We start from the raw sequence: 17,956 nt of genomic DNA, 5'->3' as shown, positions 1-17,956 counted from the left end.
TTAAAACTTGTATACTATTAAGATATGGATTACTAGATATGTTTCTATGCTATATTTATTGGTTTATTAGGAAAATCAAGTACTTATATTATGAATGTAACTCAATAAAACTTGTGAAATGCACAGAAAAAAACAAATTAAATCATCCTTAGTAAATACAGAAGAAATTTGGTAACAATCATCAGATATTAACATTATCAAGAGTCATAATCCAGTAATAACATTTTGCTTACGCTTAATTTATGTGAATAAATCCTTATTGTTAACTTTCAAATTAATGTCCAAATTTTCTGTTTGACAAACTTTCTTATATTCTAAATCTCCAGTCATACTAGTCAATTTGAACTGTTTCACATTTAAAATACTGTTCTTTACTGTTATCCTCTGTGAGCCAACCTGGTGTTTCACTTCCAGCCACCATTTTCTGTCTATAAGAAACATATCTAACTTGAATATTTTTAAAATTAGTTTGAACTAATGCAATTCACAGAAGATAATTCTCATTTCATCTCCTCAAAATTTGCTTTTATTGAAGTTTAGAACCAAATTTTCAGTATTTCACATCTTTGTCTGCAGCAAAATATCAAATCTAATTAAGCAATGGTCCCTTGTATCCAGATGTTCCCCAATCTGTAACTTATCAATTAATTTCTGTATTACACGTTAACAATAAACCTAGAATAGCACTATTCCTAGCAGGTTTCCTAAAAAACTGAGGAAGAAAAAAAACATCCTAAACGGTTTCTAAAATCTCTTTACCTCATGACTTGATTTTAACATTTTCCAATCTATAAAATCTTCCAATACTAACAAAAACCTTCTTACTTATTACCACCAACAGAAACCAAATAGTTTCAATGTTATTGTTATTAGTTTGGTATGCTGAACTTAGAGTTCATAACTCATATTTTAAATATATAATTCCACTCCTGTTCCTCGGTTTTTTGTAGAACTATCACACAATATATAACTTAAGAGTTCAAAGAAATTTCTCTCATCAGAATTGTTTACATTTAGCCATGTTTCAGTCATTACAATTATACCTGTTGCAACTAGTGCCCTAAAGTCATTCTATTTTTTGTACTTCTCATATTACAAAAATCAGTTTAGGATAAACTACCTCAGTACCTTGCTTCACAATACACTCTTTTACACTATTTTTATTGTCTTCACTGTTTGATAATTTTGGTTTAACATTTTACTAAAAGTTCAGTTAAAACCCATACCTTGTTTAAATGTATGTTTTGTTTTTAATTTCATGCAAAGTTATCCAAGGGCTACCTGTGATAGCCATCCTTAATGACCAGTGATAATACTAGACAGAAGGCATTTAGTCAAAATCTTTCACTGCCAATTCTTGGACTACCTTTTATCAATAAACAGTGGGATTGACAATCACATAATAACACTCCAATAGTTAAAAGGTTAAATTCAATGATGGAGATTCAAACATGTAACCTGGAGTCAAGCACTTTAACCATCAGGCCATGCTAAGACTCTAATCAAATGTAAGCCATCCATTCCAAAAAGTTTCCTTTTCCCATAGAAATGACCCTAGAAATGAAACCAGTCAACATTCTGTTTGACACACGCTAATCTAAGCCTACTATTCAGCCATAATGATCTCACTACAATTTCATCTGCATAATTACATCTTGGAAGCATTTCTAAATACTAGCTAGTTATAATGTCCTTTTCATTGAATACCTTTACTGCTGCTTTGTATTTAACAAGAAATTTCTATACATCATTAGCCCACAGGTATGTTATAAATACTGCTATCATCCTCTATCACTTGTTCTGACAATTATATACCCCACCACTGCCCTTAAAAAGCATGACCTAATTCACTCCACAGTCCATGCTATCCATGTGTTGTATTAATGACAATAGCCTTAACTTTATCAATCCCATCCTTATAGGTCCTTGTTTCTATCTGTTCCTCCTCAAGCTAAAGTCTGAAGTACTTTACATATGGTACTTGTATCATGCCCTCCAATTCTGAAAGGTTAAAATGAAGATCACTTGTTTTTCACATATCTGTTGTACGAAACAGTAAAGTACAATTAATACTACTGATATATATTTTCACACATCTGTTAATACTACTGATATATATTTTCACACATCTGTTGTACGAAACAGTAGAGTACAATTAATACTAGTGATATATATTTTCACATTACATTGTACGAAACAGTAAAGTACAATTAATACTACTGATATATTTTTTTACACATCTGTTGTACAAAACAGTAATAAGTACAATTAATACTACTGATATATATTTTTACTGATATATTTTTGGAAGTCTTTCATTTTCCTGACATTTTTTTGTGTCAGTTTTACAAAATTTACTGAAAAGTTTTTACATTTACTTAATCATTTATCTTCACGTCATTACTAATTGTCACTGAAAATTTTACATTTAATCATTCATCTTCACGTCATCACTAGATTTGTCACTAAAAGTTGTTACACTTAATCATTCATCTTCATGTCATCACTAGAATTGTACCATCAGATTTGATTCCTTGAACCTTTGCTTCATCCTCATCTGATTCCCACATCATGTCATCATCTGTACCATCTATTAACATCTACCATTTTCTTAAACTTTAATGATACTTCGATAACTTTTTGGTGGGAGCTTCTAGCAACAAACGTGAATGTGTGTGAATATAATGTGCAGTCAATTTTCCTGGTTTTTGGGGGGGAATATGGCATGCATTATATTTGGGCAAATATAGTATTAAATAATGGTGTATGTTAACACTAAAATTAACCCTTTTCTACAGTAAGTTGCTCCACAGTACCTGGATAGTTCTCATCTTCTGAAGAAGTATCCAACTCTCCACATTCTTCTCGAACTGACTGAAGTTCACTGAAGTATCTCCACTTTGTTCGATCCTCAAGAGTTGGATCTCTTGTCTTGGGTGTGAACTGTTCTATTTTAACATGTTGGTGAGGTGGCAATGTAGATGCAGCATCAAGTAATTTCTGGATAAGTAAAATGAAGAAAATAAAAACTTTGGTACAAAATAGAAACATTCTGATGTTTAAGTGGCTCAAAAAACAAATCCCATATCACATGGATTTTCCCTGCTTGTGGCACATATTCACAAAAGGAAACTTTTACTCAACATTTAATTTTGTCCTTAAGAACTTTCACTTGCCACAAGATCAAGTAGGGCTTAGCTTTGTGCTGATGTTGATGGACATGTGAATGTAGAGTTGATACAGTATTTATAATCACCATGAGCAAAGATGAACAGACTATATGATGTTTGTTAATAAAACAAGGATAAATCATGTCAAGACCACAATGTAAGAAATCTTCATCAGCTTTAGTTATATCATCAAATGAAGAAGACTATATGTTACCATTTATTTATCTCTATGTGCAAAAGTAGGGTTCAACATGTGCAAGCCACAACCTTTTAGACAGTGCCACTTGACCCACTATTATGCACATCATGATAAACTTATCAAGTGTATGTTTTATCATAGGTTACCAATTTCATAACAGTTTGTGGAAAAGGAGAGTAAACACCAGATACAATATTCAGGAATACTGACATTAAACATATATAATACAGCACAGCACACTCTGCACGTACCTAATACAGCACAGCACACTCTGCACGTACGCTAATACAGCACAGCACACTCTGCACATCGCTAATACAGCACAGCACACTCTGCACATTCGCAATACAGCACAGCACACTCTGCACATACGCAATACAGCACAGCACACTCTGCACATATGATGCAATACAGCCAGCACTGCGCATCATATGCATACAGCACAGCACACACTGCACATACGTAATACAGCACAGCACAGCACATGCTAATCTGCAGCACGCATGCAATACAGCACGCGCAGCACATGCGCTAATACAGCAGCACACATGATAATACTGCACTGCGCATCTAATACAGCATAATGCAATACAGCACTGCTCTGCATACAGCACAGCGCACCTAATACAGCACAGCACACTCTGCACATACCTAATACAGTACATCACACTCTGCACATACCTAATACAGTACAGCACACTCTGCACATAGGTAATAGAGTACAGTACACTCTGCACATAGGTAATAGAGTACAGCACACTCTGCACATACGTAATACAGCACAGTACACTCTGCACATACGTAATACAGTACAGCACACTCTGCACATATGTAATACAGTACAGCACACTCTGCACATACGTAATACAGCAGCACACTCTGCACATACGTAATACAGCAAAGCACACTCTGCACATACGTAATACAGCACAGCACACTCTGCACATACGTAATACAGTACAGCACACTCTGCACATACGTAATACAGTACAGTACACTCTGCACATACATAATACAGTACAGTACACTCTGCATTTCAACTCATTAGAGCTAGACTGATCTTGTCAATTCATGGACATACTATCACTGCAAACACTTATTTTGTGTCCAACAGACTTACACAATTTACTTAAAGCCTGCCACATTTTGTGTAGGTACAGTTAGTATGTTCATCAGTATTCATTCTCTTGTAGTTACATGTCAAAAGTTTACCTTTCCTCCATGATGAAGTGATATGCTTAAATGCTTTCTAGGGTTTCTGGATGCAGCAATAATTGCCAAAAGTACTATCCAGCACAGAAATCAATACAAGTTTTAGGTTATTTTTAACTTTTTTTTTTAAATTAACAAATACCAACTGTTTTGCAGAATACCACAAAAATATTGAAAATAAAGTACATCCACTTACATATTTCATAATATCAAATATTGCTGTAAAAAAAACTAATGAAACTAAAATATATTTATGATATATTTTTCATATGTTTATTGATTAAATATTCTGCACTTGCCTTTTGAAGAACAGTTATCAAATAAAAGAAATCAGCAAAGAGAAATGTTAAAATAAAAAATATTTACTTTTCTAGATATGAGAATTTGTTGCAACAGCCGACAGTAATACTGTTGCTGTTGATATCTGTACTCCCTATATGTTGCTTTCCGAAGTAGTGCCGTCATCTTGGCTACATCAGGGGCCATTACACCATCTAGATACATAAAATGCAATGACTAGAAAACTGAACGTTAAAGTTCCTAATAGTTCAATTCATAAAATACAGTTTTACACAACTACCTATAAATGTATATTAACAAATGCCTGTTTCTTATATGCCAAACAATTTTATTTGCTGATTGTAATATTCACAATTTCATTACCTTTAAAGGAACTGTTACAAATCACAGATAAATTATCCAGTTGTGGTTTATTTAATTCTTTGAAGATGGAGTTGGTCAATTTGACCAACCATGTAATCTCTTTATACTTATTTAGTCTTTATGGTTTTGAAACTACTTTTAACATAGTATGTATATATTTACAAAATAATGCACACATTTAGTAAAAATTCCACGTTTCTCATGTGCAAAAATAAAACAAAACATATTTTTCAGTGCAGTCTTTTCAATGAACTAAAAACTAAACTACTACCTTTGTCTTTTTGTAAATCACTTGGGAACATGGAGCTCACATGACACTACTGAATTACATTACCTGGTGCTTCATGAAATATTTTTATGTTATTATTTATTTTACCAAACCTAACCTTAGCTGATGTAAAGAGATCCATACTTTCATATTTTACTTACTTTTATAATAATAAACATGAAAAACAAGATATACAGCAATTACCAAAGTTTTTCTTTTTGTGATTTCCAATAACACTTAACCCTACTTTTTTATACAAATGATTGTAATACACTAAATTATTTAATTAAATAATGCAACAAAAATACAAAATAACATACAAAAAACATACAATTTACCATACTTATTACAATCTTTTTGACATTATAACTATGGTGCAAGTTCTGTTACAAATTCATCCAAACTATTTGTCATATATAATATAGTATTAAACATTAGAGAATTATTAATAAATTCTGAGAGAGAGGATGTGACAAGAAAGGTCTAACATTATATTTGATAGCTCTGCACACAAACAAATTTGGAGGCTATAAAAAATATGACTGGTCAAGAGTAAAGACAGTTTTATAGTAAACAAATTACATCACATTTCATACTTATTGAAGGGTGGCAAATAAAGTGGAGAATAGGGGATGTTTAAAGAAAATATGCCACATTTCTCACACTAGGGGAAATTAAGGATTTAAGATATTGTCTAATAAAATTAAGAACTTAAAGCTTATATTCTATCAGCTAGGATTCTATGCAATACTAATCAGTAAACAAAAAACACATGTATGTTAATAAAACTATGAACATAAGTCACTAAAACCTCGTGACATGTGAAAACAGGGTTAACAGAAAAACTGTTTAAGCTAAATGGTAATTACGTTATTAACAACACTTCACTCAACTGTAGTCAAATGATCTAATACTGGAAATTAGTTTACTCACCATGGAGCTTTTTAAAGAATGTTCTTAATGGGTTACCAAACTTGAAGTTTTCTCCATCAAAAAGTTTCCTATGAAGTAGAGAATTATTATCTATATATATACATTTTATAAATTATGCATTAAAGCAGTTATTCAGAGAACTACATTAAAATTACAGTGACTGGATTTCCTCAACGTTTTTGTTGCGCACAAAAGCCAATCAACAGCAACATATAGGATATAGTCAGATACATATACTGTGAAAGACATTTTAATTGATTGATTTAGTGTTTTATGGCACAAAGCAGCAAGGCTATCTGCACCAAACTTCTGGTAAAAAGGTAAAAATACATGAAATGTAGTAAAATATATAAAAGGAAATGAAAAACAGAGAAAGCATAAAACCAATGTTGACACCTAGTCTACAATGGTAAGAGAGAAAGCAGAGTAAGAGAAGTTGTAAAGGACTTTCTCTAGCAAAATGGTAATGATCATAACCCACCAGGAAGACTAACAGGTAAGTACAAGAACCACCGTCAGTCACCTGAAGTTGGTCTTTCCAGTCCTTGTTTCGGGTTGTGGGTCATAACAGCCATTATCAAAAGTCAAATAATAAAAGTTTTAAAAGACATGTAGTAAAATGGTAATAATAATTATCCAAATGTCCAGTAAAAGTAAAGTAAATGTAGTAAAATTCATAAAAGGAAATGGAGGTAAAAACAAAACAGCAATGAAAAACATAAAATGACATAAAACCAATGTTGACATCCAGTCTACAAAGTTGTAAAGGACTTTCTCTAGCACAATGGTAATGATCATAACCCACCAGGAAGACTAACAGGTAAGTACAAGAACCACCGTCAGTCACCTGAAGTTGGTCTTTCCAGTCCTGGTTCTGGGTTATGTGTCATTATGACCAGTACCAAAAGGTAGAGTAATAAAACTGTGAAAAGACATAAAGCAAAAGTGTAATAACAACTCGCCAGGACGACTAACGGGTAGTTCAAACAGCAGCGTTAGTCACCTGAAATTGGCCTTTCCAGTCCTGGTGTCAAGTTATTTAATGTTCTGACCATTTTCCAATTTCAAATTGAACTAGAGAGATTCAGACTCTTAAAAGGGATCCACAATTTAAAAGGTGTAATGAATAAATATCAAACACATAAATAAGATTAAAAAGATTAATGGCCATTAAAAAGCTAAAAACTTTATCAAGGTGGACAGTGTCACCATCACCAATAACACTGTCTAACATCACGGACAAACCCTGGGACATAACATGTTTAAAATAGTGCCGTTGTTGAGAGTGGTAAAGATGGCAAGAAAGTAAAATGTGGCTTATAGTGATTTGAATGTTACACAAACTACACATTGGTGCATCAGTTCCAGATAAAAGAACACGATGAGTTAAAAAACTGTGACCAATGTGTAGTCTAGTTAGAACAACTTCTTCCTTCCGACCCTTATGGAAGCTAGATGGCCAAAGCCCAATATAGGGTTTTATTTGATAAAACTTGTCGCATTGCTCACTCCAAGTAAACTGCCAGCTGGCACGGAGCCAAGATTTCAATACAGGACCATAGTCCATGTACAGAACAGGCACAGTGGTGATAGTGCCAGAGCAGATAGATTTATCTGCTATGTCTGCAAGCTCGTTCCCACGAATACCAACATGGCCTGGTATCCAGAAAAACTGGATAGAAGTAGCAGTTAATGAGAAACTGGCCAGTTGGTTTTGAATATCAGTGAGAACAGGGTGTGAGCCAATGTGAAGCAATTCCAAAGCCAGCAGAGAACTAAGCGAGTCAGTATAAATAGTGCAGTCAGAGTACTGCTCAGCTTCAATATGATCCAGAGCAAGAGATAAGCTGTAGAGGGGATTCTGCATGCAACCACTGAACTGCAACAAACCATGGCAGAGCCCACAGAGTCACCTGATTTTGAACCATCAGTATAAATTGGAATAGAAAGGTTGTTTGAAAGATGTTCAGTAAATAAAAGACGGTACTTCCAATCGGGAGTATCTGCCTTTTTCAGATGACTTAAAGAAAGGTCACATTTGGGGACTGTAATAAGCCATGGGGGGATGGACTGACCAGTGGATTCTGCAATGTTATCCAAGGACAAACCCAATTCATACAATTGCACCTGGATGTGAAGGCCAAAAGGAGCAATGGCATATCGTCTGTTCTGAAAAAGTACGGCTCACTGAAAACGGAAAACACATCCCCAAGTGAGATGCTTTGGTAAGGAACGAAGTTTTGAAGAATATAGTAAAGACAGTTGCAAACGGCAAAGGTGCAGAGAAGGTTCATGAGATTCTATGTATCAGCTTTGAACTGGGGAAGTGCAGAAAGCCCCAGTGCAGAGTCGAAGTCCTTACTGATGAATGGGGTCCAGCATCTTTAAGGCTGAGGGTCTGGCAGAGCCATAGACCATTGATCCATAGTTGAGTTTTGATTGAATAAGAGCATAATATATCTTTAACACAGAACACCGATCCGCTCCCCAACTGGCAGTAGAGGACACGGAGGATGTTTAGTGCTCTTGTGCATTTGACCTGTAGCTGCTTTAAGTGTGGTATAAAGGTCAGCTTATGGTCAAAGATAAGCCCCAAGAACTTGGTCTCAGGGATCACTGGCAGCGAAACTTCACCGATAAGGAGTTCAGGATCGGGGTGAATACCCCGTTGGCAGCAAAAGTGCATGCAAACAGTTTTAGAAAGAGAAAAATTAAAGCCATTAACCGTAGTCCACTTCAGTACACGACTGAGGGCAGTTTGTAGTTGTCACTCAATATATCTCATGTTCGATGACTGACACGAGATGTGAAAATCGTCGAAATAGAGCCCATTTGCAACACTGAGAGGGAGTTGTTCAGTGATGGCATTTATCTTTATACTGAAAAGTGTGACACTCAAAACATAATCCTGAGGGACCTCAAGTTCCTGTACAAAAAAACAGGAAAGTGTCAAACTCAAACAAACAAACTAATAATCTCCTGTCTGTTAAAATTTTTTTAATAAACATGGGCGAATGGCCACGTAACCCATATATATGTAGGTCTCACAAAATGCCATACCTCCATGTTGTGTGATAAGCCTTCTCAATGTCAAAGAATATTGATACAAGATGTTGGCATTTGAGAAAGGCTTCTCTGATTGATGTTTCAAGTCGAATTAGGTGGTCTGTGGTGGAGTGCTGTCATCGGAACCATCATTGGGTGGGCGAGAGGAGGTTGTTTGATTCAAGGAACCAAACAAGATGAGCATTAACCATTCTCTCTAAGGTCTTACAGAGACAGCTTGTCAAAGCAATTGGATGGTAGTTTGAAGAAATCTTGGGATCTTTCCCAGGCTTAGAGAAAGGTAAGATAATAGCCTGGTGCCAGGCATCAGGAAAAACATTTTCCTGTCAGATCTGGTTGAAAACAATCAGAAGGACATCAAGAGAAGCAGGAGATAGATGGTGCAGCATGTAATAGTATACATCATCAGGTCCAACAGCTGTACTGCCAGACCGATGAAGAGCCATTTTCAGTTCCACCAGTGTAAAGAGACAATTATAGTCAGAGAGACAGTCAGTTCGAAAGGAGAGAGGTGAACGCTCTGCCTGAGTCTTGATGGCCAAGAAGATGGAGGAACAAGTAGAAGTGCTAGGTACCCGGCAAAAGCTTTCACCTAGAGTATCAGTGATGCTCCGGACATCAGTTACCTCTTGGCCCTCAGAGAGTAAGATCGAGAGGAGACGGAATTGTAGTGCCCATTGACCTTTCGAATCCTGTCCCATATGATCTTGGAACTGGTGGTAGAAGATATGCTAGTTGTGAACTTAATCTAAGATTCCTTCTGGCTTTGACGTCTTACCCACCTAGCATGTGCACAGGCCCATTGGAAAGCAATGCGACTTGAAAGTGTGGGATATCTATGGAAAGTATCCCAGGCCTGTTTTTGAGCCTTTCGTGCCATGTGACAGGCAGGATTCCACCACGGATGAGGATATCGTGGAAAACGTGTCAAGGTTTCAGGAATACACTGAGCAGCTGCATGTGTAATACAGTCAGTTACCGCTGCTACACAGTCGTCTATTGATGGCTGATTTACGATGGCAGGATCAAGTTCTGCGAGAGCAGTGAAAGTGGACCAGTCTGCCTGATCCAGCTTCCACCAGGGCACGCCTGCAGGGTGGCATCGACCACAGCCAGTCTCTCTCAAAAGTATAGGAAAATGATCATTGCCTAGTGGATAATTGTCAACCATCCATGAAAAATGGGAGAATAATGAAGGGGAGCAAACCAAGAGATCAACAGCGGTAAAAGACTGACTAGGTGCATGAAAATAATTGGAAGAACCAGTATTGAAAAGAGAAAGATTGTGATCAGAGAGCAACCCCTCCTATCAATAACAGCACTTCCCCAGAGGGGATGATGTCCATTAAAGTCCCCCAGGATTAGAAAGGGAGATGGAAACTGTTCAACAAAAGCATCAAGGTCTGATTGATCATATGCCTCTCCAGGGGACAGGTAGAGAGAACAAACAGCGATGGTATGACCCAAGGAAACACAGATGGTTATGGCCTCCAAGGGTATGTTGAGTAACAAAGACAGGGTGGGCACATGCTGATCAACCAATAGTGCCACCCCTCCATGTACTCGTCCATCACACAGCCTGTCATTTCTGTGCAGAGAAAACTGCCAAATGGTGACTGTATCAGCAGGTTTTAGAAATGTTTCTTGTATGGAAAGACATACAGGATGATAGGAAGCAATTGGTGCTTTGATGTCATCCAGATTAGAACGTAAACCTCGACAGTTCCATTGTATCAAGGTGGCCATTTTTAATGACAGGTAGGCGAAGTGGCTGGAGAACCCTTCTGTTTACGACCACATCTTTTTTCCTTACTGTCCTTATTTGGAGGATGTCTATCGACCTCCATGGATCCTGCCCTGGGTCGATTGGGCAGGCCTTTGTTGTTGGAAGGGTTTCCAGTGACTGAGGACGGGAACAAATAATTGTTTTGCATCTTGGGGTGGGAAAAAAAGATGTATCAGAAAAAATGTCTGTATCTGAAACCAAAGTATGTTGATCTTTAGGTTTGTTGGAATGTATGGGAAGAACAGAGATGGGTGTAGAAGTCGATTCATCAACCTTTCTAACCTTTTTATTTGTTTTGAAAATGATTCTCTTGGAGGCACACAGAGATCTGTCTGCACTCCCACTGTAGTTGTGGAACGAAGTGCAGCAGCATATGTCCGAGATGGAGTGGCGGACAGCAATTTCCGAGCCTCAGGATAACTAATGTTATGGGTTGTTTTCAAATGCTGCACCTCTTTTTCCTCAAACCATTTTGGGCAAGAATGAAAGTAGGAAGGGTGAGAACCATTGCAATTGACACAATGTGGGTCTGTGTCACACTCACAGGCATCGTGGTCCTTGCCAACACAATGAGCACATGTCAGGGAACCACGACATGACGTCTTTGAGTGGCTGAACCTCTGACATTGGAAACATCGGAGGGGGTTTGGAATGTACAGCCGTACCCTGCAAATTAGATAACCTGCCTTGATGGTGGCAGGTACACATGGTGATGTAAATGTAAAAACGAGGATATCTGTCGGCAGTGTAACTCCATCTTTGTGAGTGGAGATGTGCCTCACTGCAGGAACTCCTTGAGTGGAGAGACAAGCGAGAATCTCCGACTCAGTGACGTTCTTCAAATCCCTCTCAACAATAACTCCTTGTGATGAATTCAAGGTAGCATGAGGGGTAACCTCAATAGGTATATCCCCAATTGACTTTGAATTCAAGAGGAGTTCACTGTGTTGGGATGTGGATGTTTCAACCAATATGTCTCCAGATCGAAGATTCTTTACTGACTTTGGAGAGCCAACAAGTCCCTCTACTCCCTTCTGAATAAAAAAGTGGGGCATTTGCCCTAAAGGTTTTTCTGAAAGAGAATGTAATATATGAAAATGAGGTATGTGTGTTAGAGATGTTGAAGATTGCTGCTCAGAGTCTTCAAGACGTGGTCGTTTACCTATTGAATGTTTTTTCACTATTTGATTTAAATTCTTTGTCGGAGGATCCACAGGAAAAAAGGAAAATTTCGGTATCCACTGACCCCACCCACCATGGAGCCTACGAGGGGAAGCACTACAATGTCATGCAAGGACATTGTAGCAACGCCAGGGTTTCGTGAGCACTATACCCAAACACCAGCATCAGACACAATGTCCACAACACCTGTTGAGAACTTCCAACACTGATATTGGTTGACTCTAGCCCAAGTGGACCAGTAAATTGACCCAAGGGGGGCCACCCAAAGGCTGCCCATCTACAGGAATTCAAGGCCAAAGTGGTGTGCTAGGGTTGGACCCCTCAACCACCAGGATTCTCTCTTCCCCTTGACGGGTCTCCATGCACGGCAAACACGTGGGTGGATGTTTAGATCCCAGAGAAGGTAAACTGAAAAAACAGAACCTTCCCTGAGAGGTCACCTCACCACATACAGGAATCCACACCGAGGGGACATTTTAATATACTGTATCACATAATTCAATGATTCTCAACCTTTTCCAATATCATTCATTCCTGTAAGTTTTCACAATAGTTCACTCATCCCAGTTTGAAAACAAAGATAAAAAGTACTAAACTAAAACGTAAAATTATTTATTATGACTTAGATAAATATCAAACTACATGAGGAATAAATACAACACACAATATACATCAAATTACACCAAAAATAATACAACATAAAATATTCAAACTACTTCTAGAATGAACACAAAATAAAATAAACAAATATATTTATTTATCAAACTGCAACTAGGATGAATACAACATAAAATAAATGTATTTATCAAACTGCAACTAGAATAAATACAACATAAAATAAGCAATAAATGTATTTATCAAACTACAACTAGGATGAATACAACATAAAATAAATGTATTTATCAAACTGCAACTAGAATGAATACAACATAAGATAAATGTATTTATCAAACTACAACTAGGATGAATACAACATAAAATAAATGTATTTATCAAACTACAACTAGGATGAATATAACATAAAATAAATGTATTTATCAAACTACAACTAGGATGAATACAACATAAAATAAATGTATTTATCAAACTACAACTAGGATGAATACAACATAAAATAAATGTATTTATCAAACTACAACTAGGATGAATACAACATAAAATAAATGTATTTATCAAACTGCAACTAGGATGAATACAACATAAAATAAATGTATTTATCAGACTACAACTAGGATGAATAGAACATAAAATAAATGTATTTATCAAACTACAACTAGGATGAAGAGAACATAAAATAAATGTATTTATCAAACTGCAACTAGGATGAATACAACATAAAATAAATGTATTTATCAAACTAGAACTAGAATGAATACAACATAAAATAAATGTATTTATCAGACTACAACTAGGATGAATAGAACATAAAATAAATGTATTTATCAGACTACAACTAGGATGAATAGAACATAAAATAAATGTATTTATCAAACAGCAACTAGGATGAATATAACATAAAATAAATGTATTTATCAGACTACAACTAGGATGAATAGAACATAAAATAAATGTATTTATCAAACTACAACTAGAATGAATACAACATAAAATAAATGTATTTATCAAATTACAACTAGAATGAATACCTGATGACTATTTGATTTGACTTTCTTGTATAAATTATAATATTTCATTCACCTAGATTCTCATGTCATTAACCCCCATGAGAGTACTTCATCCTGTTGAGGATCACCAACCTAATGCATGCATCATTGTATATTTAACAACTTACAAAATATTCTCAAAAAATCTCATCACACTTCAAAAACAAGTTATACAGAGCAAGTATTGTAATAAAAACTGAAAATTTTCCATTAACAATAAGTACCTTCAAATTCTCCTTAGACAAGCCAACACTGAACAAACAAGTCAGATGCCACTTCATTCTCACACAATGTCTCCCAAGACAATAGAGTAGTCTCTCCAGCTGGTATATCTAATGTCACTAAGAATATTAATGGGTCAATAACAACTTACAAAGTTAAGGTTCACTGTAAGTACAAACTGTAACTGATAATAAATTAAAATAAGGTTTTCTGTAAGTATGAACTGTAACTGATAATAAATTAATCATAAGGTTTTCTGTAAGTATGAACTGTAACTGATAATAAATTAATCGTAAGGTTTTCTGTAAGTATGAACTGTAACTGATAATAAATTAATTGTAAAGTTCACTGTAAGTACAAACTGTAACTGATAATAAATTAATTGTAAGGTTCACTGTAAGTACAAACTGTAACTGATAATAAATTAATCATAAGGTTTTCTGTAAGTATGAACTGTAACTGATAATAAATTAATTGTAAGGTTTTCTGTAAGTACAAACTGTAACTGATAATAAATTAATCATAAGGTTTTCTGTAAGTATGAACTGTAACTGATAATAAATTAATCATAAAGTTCACTGCAAGTATGAACTTAAAAACAATACATCTTGAGGAAAAGATGACAGAGTGAGAGGGTTACTAAGGGCTCAAAAGGAAAAGTAATATACCTTGAGAGAAAGTTGATAAAGTGAACAAGTTGCTAATGACTCAAAAGGAAAAGTAATATAGGTTTGGTGAGGGAAAGTTGATAATAAATTGAACAAGTTGCTAATGGCTGTAACTGATAAAAAGTAATATAAGGTTTTCTGTAAGAGAAAGTTGATAAAGTGAACAAGTTCACTGATGGCTCAAACTGTAACTGATAATATACCTTGAGAGAAAGTTGATAAAGTGAACAAGTTGCTAATCGTAAAGTTCACTGTAAGTATGAAAAAGTAATATACCTTGAGAGAAAGTTGATAAAGTGAACAAGTTGCTAATGGCTCAAAAGGAAAAGTAATATACCTTGAGGGAAAGTTGATAAAGTGAACAAGTTGCTAATGGCTCAAAAGGAAATGTAATATACCTTGAGAGAAATATGACGAAGTGAACAAATTTATGAGGGTTCAAAAGGAAAAACAAAACAACCAAGAAACATTAGATTCAATGAAAGTTCTACTTCCCTAAACCATCCCTAAACTGAATAATAATAAAATATAAAGGGTTGATGTCTCTATTGCTCTGTATTACTTTCACATTCACAAATTAACATGCACAGTAGTACTGTTATGTAAACATTAAGAGGGGTGTAAGTTCACGTTTGTGATTAGACAATGTACAAAACATTTTCAACAGAATGGGAAAAGGTTCATGTAAGTATCATGAATCAATTAAAAATAGGATTTGCACAGTTCTGACAGAAGTATATTAACCATGATGAAACTCAGTCACACATTAAACAGTATACATAGCCTAACTCAACAACATGAGTTCTGTCACTACCTATGAAAACATGAAACAAGACAATCATAATAATTTTAAAAGTAAAGAAGTACAGGTCACAGTTAACAGTTCTTATCAACAGGATGAAGGAATTCAAAACAAAATGATCTCTTAATACTAAGCCCACTTAGCTTACCATTGTATAAGAGCTGGAAACTTAGAAGTGACACTAATGAGGCACTTGTGTTTTCCAGAATTGTTATTTGCACTTCACAAGTTTAAAACTTTATAAAATTATAAACAGTACATAATTTATAGGTTGTTGACCCTACAAACTACTGATTTTCACATTACACTATGTAACAAGATTTTTACTTTTTCTTGTTCATGGGTAGAAAGTGTTATTTCCCAATTGCTTATGTCTAAAGTAAATGGAAAAGACCTATGTTTCTCTTCAAAGTTTGCTTTTTTGACCTGGCAGCATATAACAAAAACATGATGGGATACTATATTTGGTGGCAGATACATGAAAGTGATTTATGTTACAGTCGCAAATCTCAAAAAACTACTCACTTCCAAACATTTTTGTATAACTTTAATTTAAATACATGTAAATCTTGATTCATATGTTGTTTTATTTAAACCTTATGTAAATGAAATTGTGCAAATTTGCCCATTTTTACATAGAAAATAGGATAATTTTTAAATTTTATTATCCAGGTCACAAAAGTAAAGTTTCAAGGGAATAATGACCATTTTCTGTATTTTTATAACATAAGCAATTAAGAAATAACACATACTATCCATGAACAAAATTTGTGTTACATACTGTTATCAATTATATCCTACTCACCCTCAGTTATACCTCAAAAGTAACAAATGTTTTAAGAATTTATGTTGTTACAAAAAAGGTGAAAAGAGAGGAAAGTGAAACAAACATTATTTTAGCATAATATAAAAATCAAACCCATGATGTACAAGGAAAGCAATGATTAGAAAGTTAGTTGATTCATGGTTTGTGTGTGGTCAGTAGCAGATAAACTTACAGACAGTCAGTGTGTGTTGTCAATAGAAGATAAACTTGTAGACAGTCAGTGTGTGTTGTCAGTAGCAGATAAACTTGTAAACAGTTAGTGTGTGTTGTCAGTAGTAGATGAACTTGTTGACAGCCAGTGTGTGTTGTCAGTAGCAAATAAAATTGTAGACAGTCAGTGTGTGTTGTCCGTAGTAGATAAACTAGTAGATAGCCAGTGTGTTGTCAGTAGCAAATAAACTTGCAGACAGTCAGTGTGTGTTGTCAATAGCAGATAAACTTGCAGACAGTCAGTGTGTGTTGTCAATAGCAGATAAACTTGCAGACAGTCAGTATGTGTGTGTGTGCTGTCAGTAGCAGATAAAGTTAAAGTTGTAGACAGTCAGTGTGTGTTGTCCATAGTAGATAAACTAGTAGATAGCCAGTGTGTTGTCAGTAGCAAATAAACTTGCAGACAGTCAGTGTGTGTTGTCAATAGCAGATAAACTTGCAGACAGTCAGTATGTGTGTGTGTGCTGTCAGTAGCAGATAAACTTGTAGACAGACAGTGTGTGTTGTCAGTAGTAGATAAACTAGTAGATAGCCAGTGTGTTGTCAGTAGCAAATAAACTTGCAGACAGTCGGTGTGTGTTGTCAATAGCAGATAAACTTGCAGACAGTCAGTATGTGTGTGTGTGCTGTCAGTAGCAGATAAAGTTGTAGACAGTCAGTGTGTGTTGTCAGTAGTAGATGAACTTGTAGACAGAGTGTGTGTTGTCAGCACTAAACTTGTAGCTAGTCAGAAGTGTGTTAACAGTAGCAGATAAACGTGTACATAGTCAGAAGTGTGTTAACAGTAGCAGATAAACGTGTACATAGTCAGAAGTGTGTTAACAGTAGCAGATAAACTTGTAGCTAGTCAGAAGTGTGTTAACAGTAGTAAATTAACTTGTAGATAATCAGTGTGTGTTATCAGTAGCAGATAAACTTGTAAATCATTAGGAGTGTGTACTGTCAGTGGCAGATAAACTTGTAGATACTCAGTGTGTGTCGTCAGTAGTCAATTTGTAGATAGTGTGTTGTCAGTAGTATATAAACTTATAGATAGTCACAAATGTGTTATCAGTAGTAGATAAACTTGTAGCTAGTCAGGAGTG

General features: G+C 35.4%; 1 protein-coding gene across 1 annotated transcript in view; it reads right to left on the bottom strand.

Moving 5' to 3' along the window:
- Window positions 1-17,956, bottom strand: part of LOC143240289 (uncharacterized) — an 81,522-nt gene that overhangs the window by 45,900 nt on the left and 17,666 nt on the right. Inside the window, exons 5-7 of the mRNA XM_076482500.1 lie at window positions 6,446-6,513; window positions 4,948-5,075; window positions 2,817-3,000 (exon numbers count right to left, since the gene is read on the bottom strand). Of these exons, the coding sequence (XP_076338615.1) occupies window positions 2,817-3,000; window positions 4,948-5,075; window positions 6,446-6,513 (380 nt within the window). The remainder of the gene's footprint in view (window positions 1-2,816; window positions 3,001-4,947; window positions 5,076-6,445; window positions 6,514-17,956) is intronic.

Source organism: Tachypleus tridentatus, chromosome 13, assembly GCF_004210375.1.
Source record: "Tachypleus tridentatus isolate NWPU-2018 chromosome 13, ASM421037v1, whole genome shotgun sequence".
NCBI lineage: Eukaryota > Metazoa > Arthropoda > Merostomata > Xiphosura > Limulidae > Tachypleus > Tachypleus tridentatus.
The sequence above is the reverse complement of the archived record's forward strand: the minus strand, read 5'-3'. Positions and strand labels throughout refer to the sequence as shown.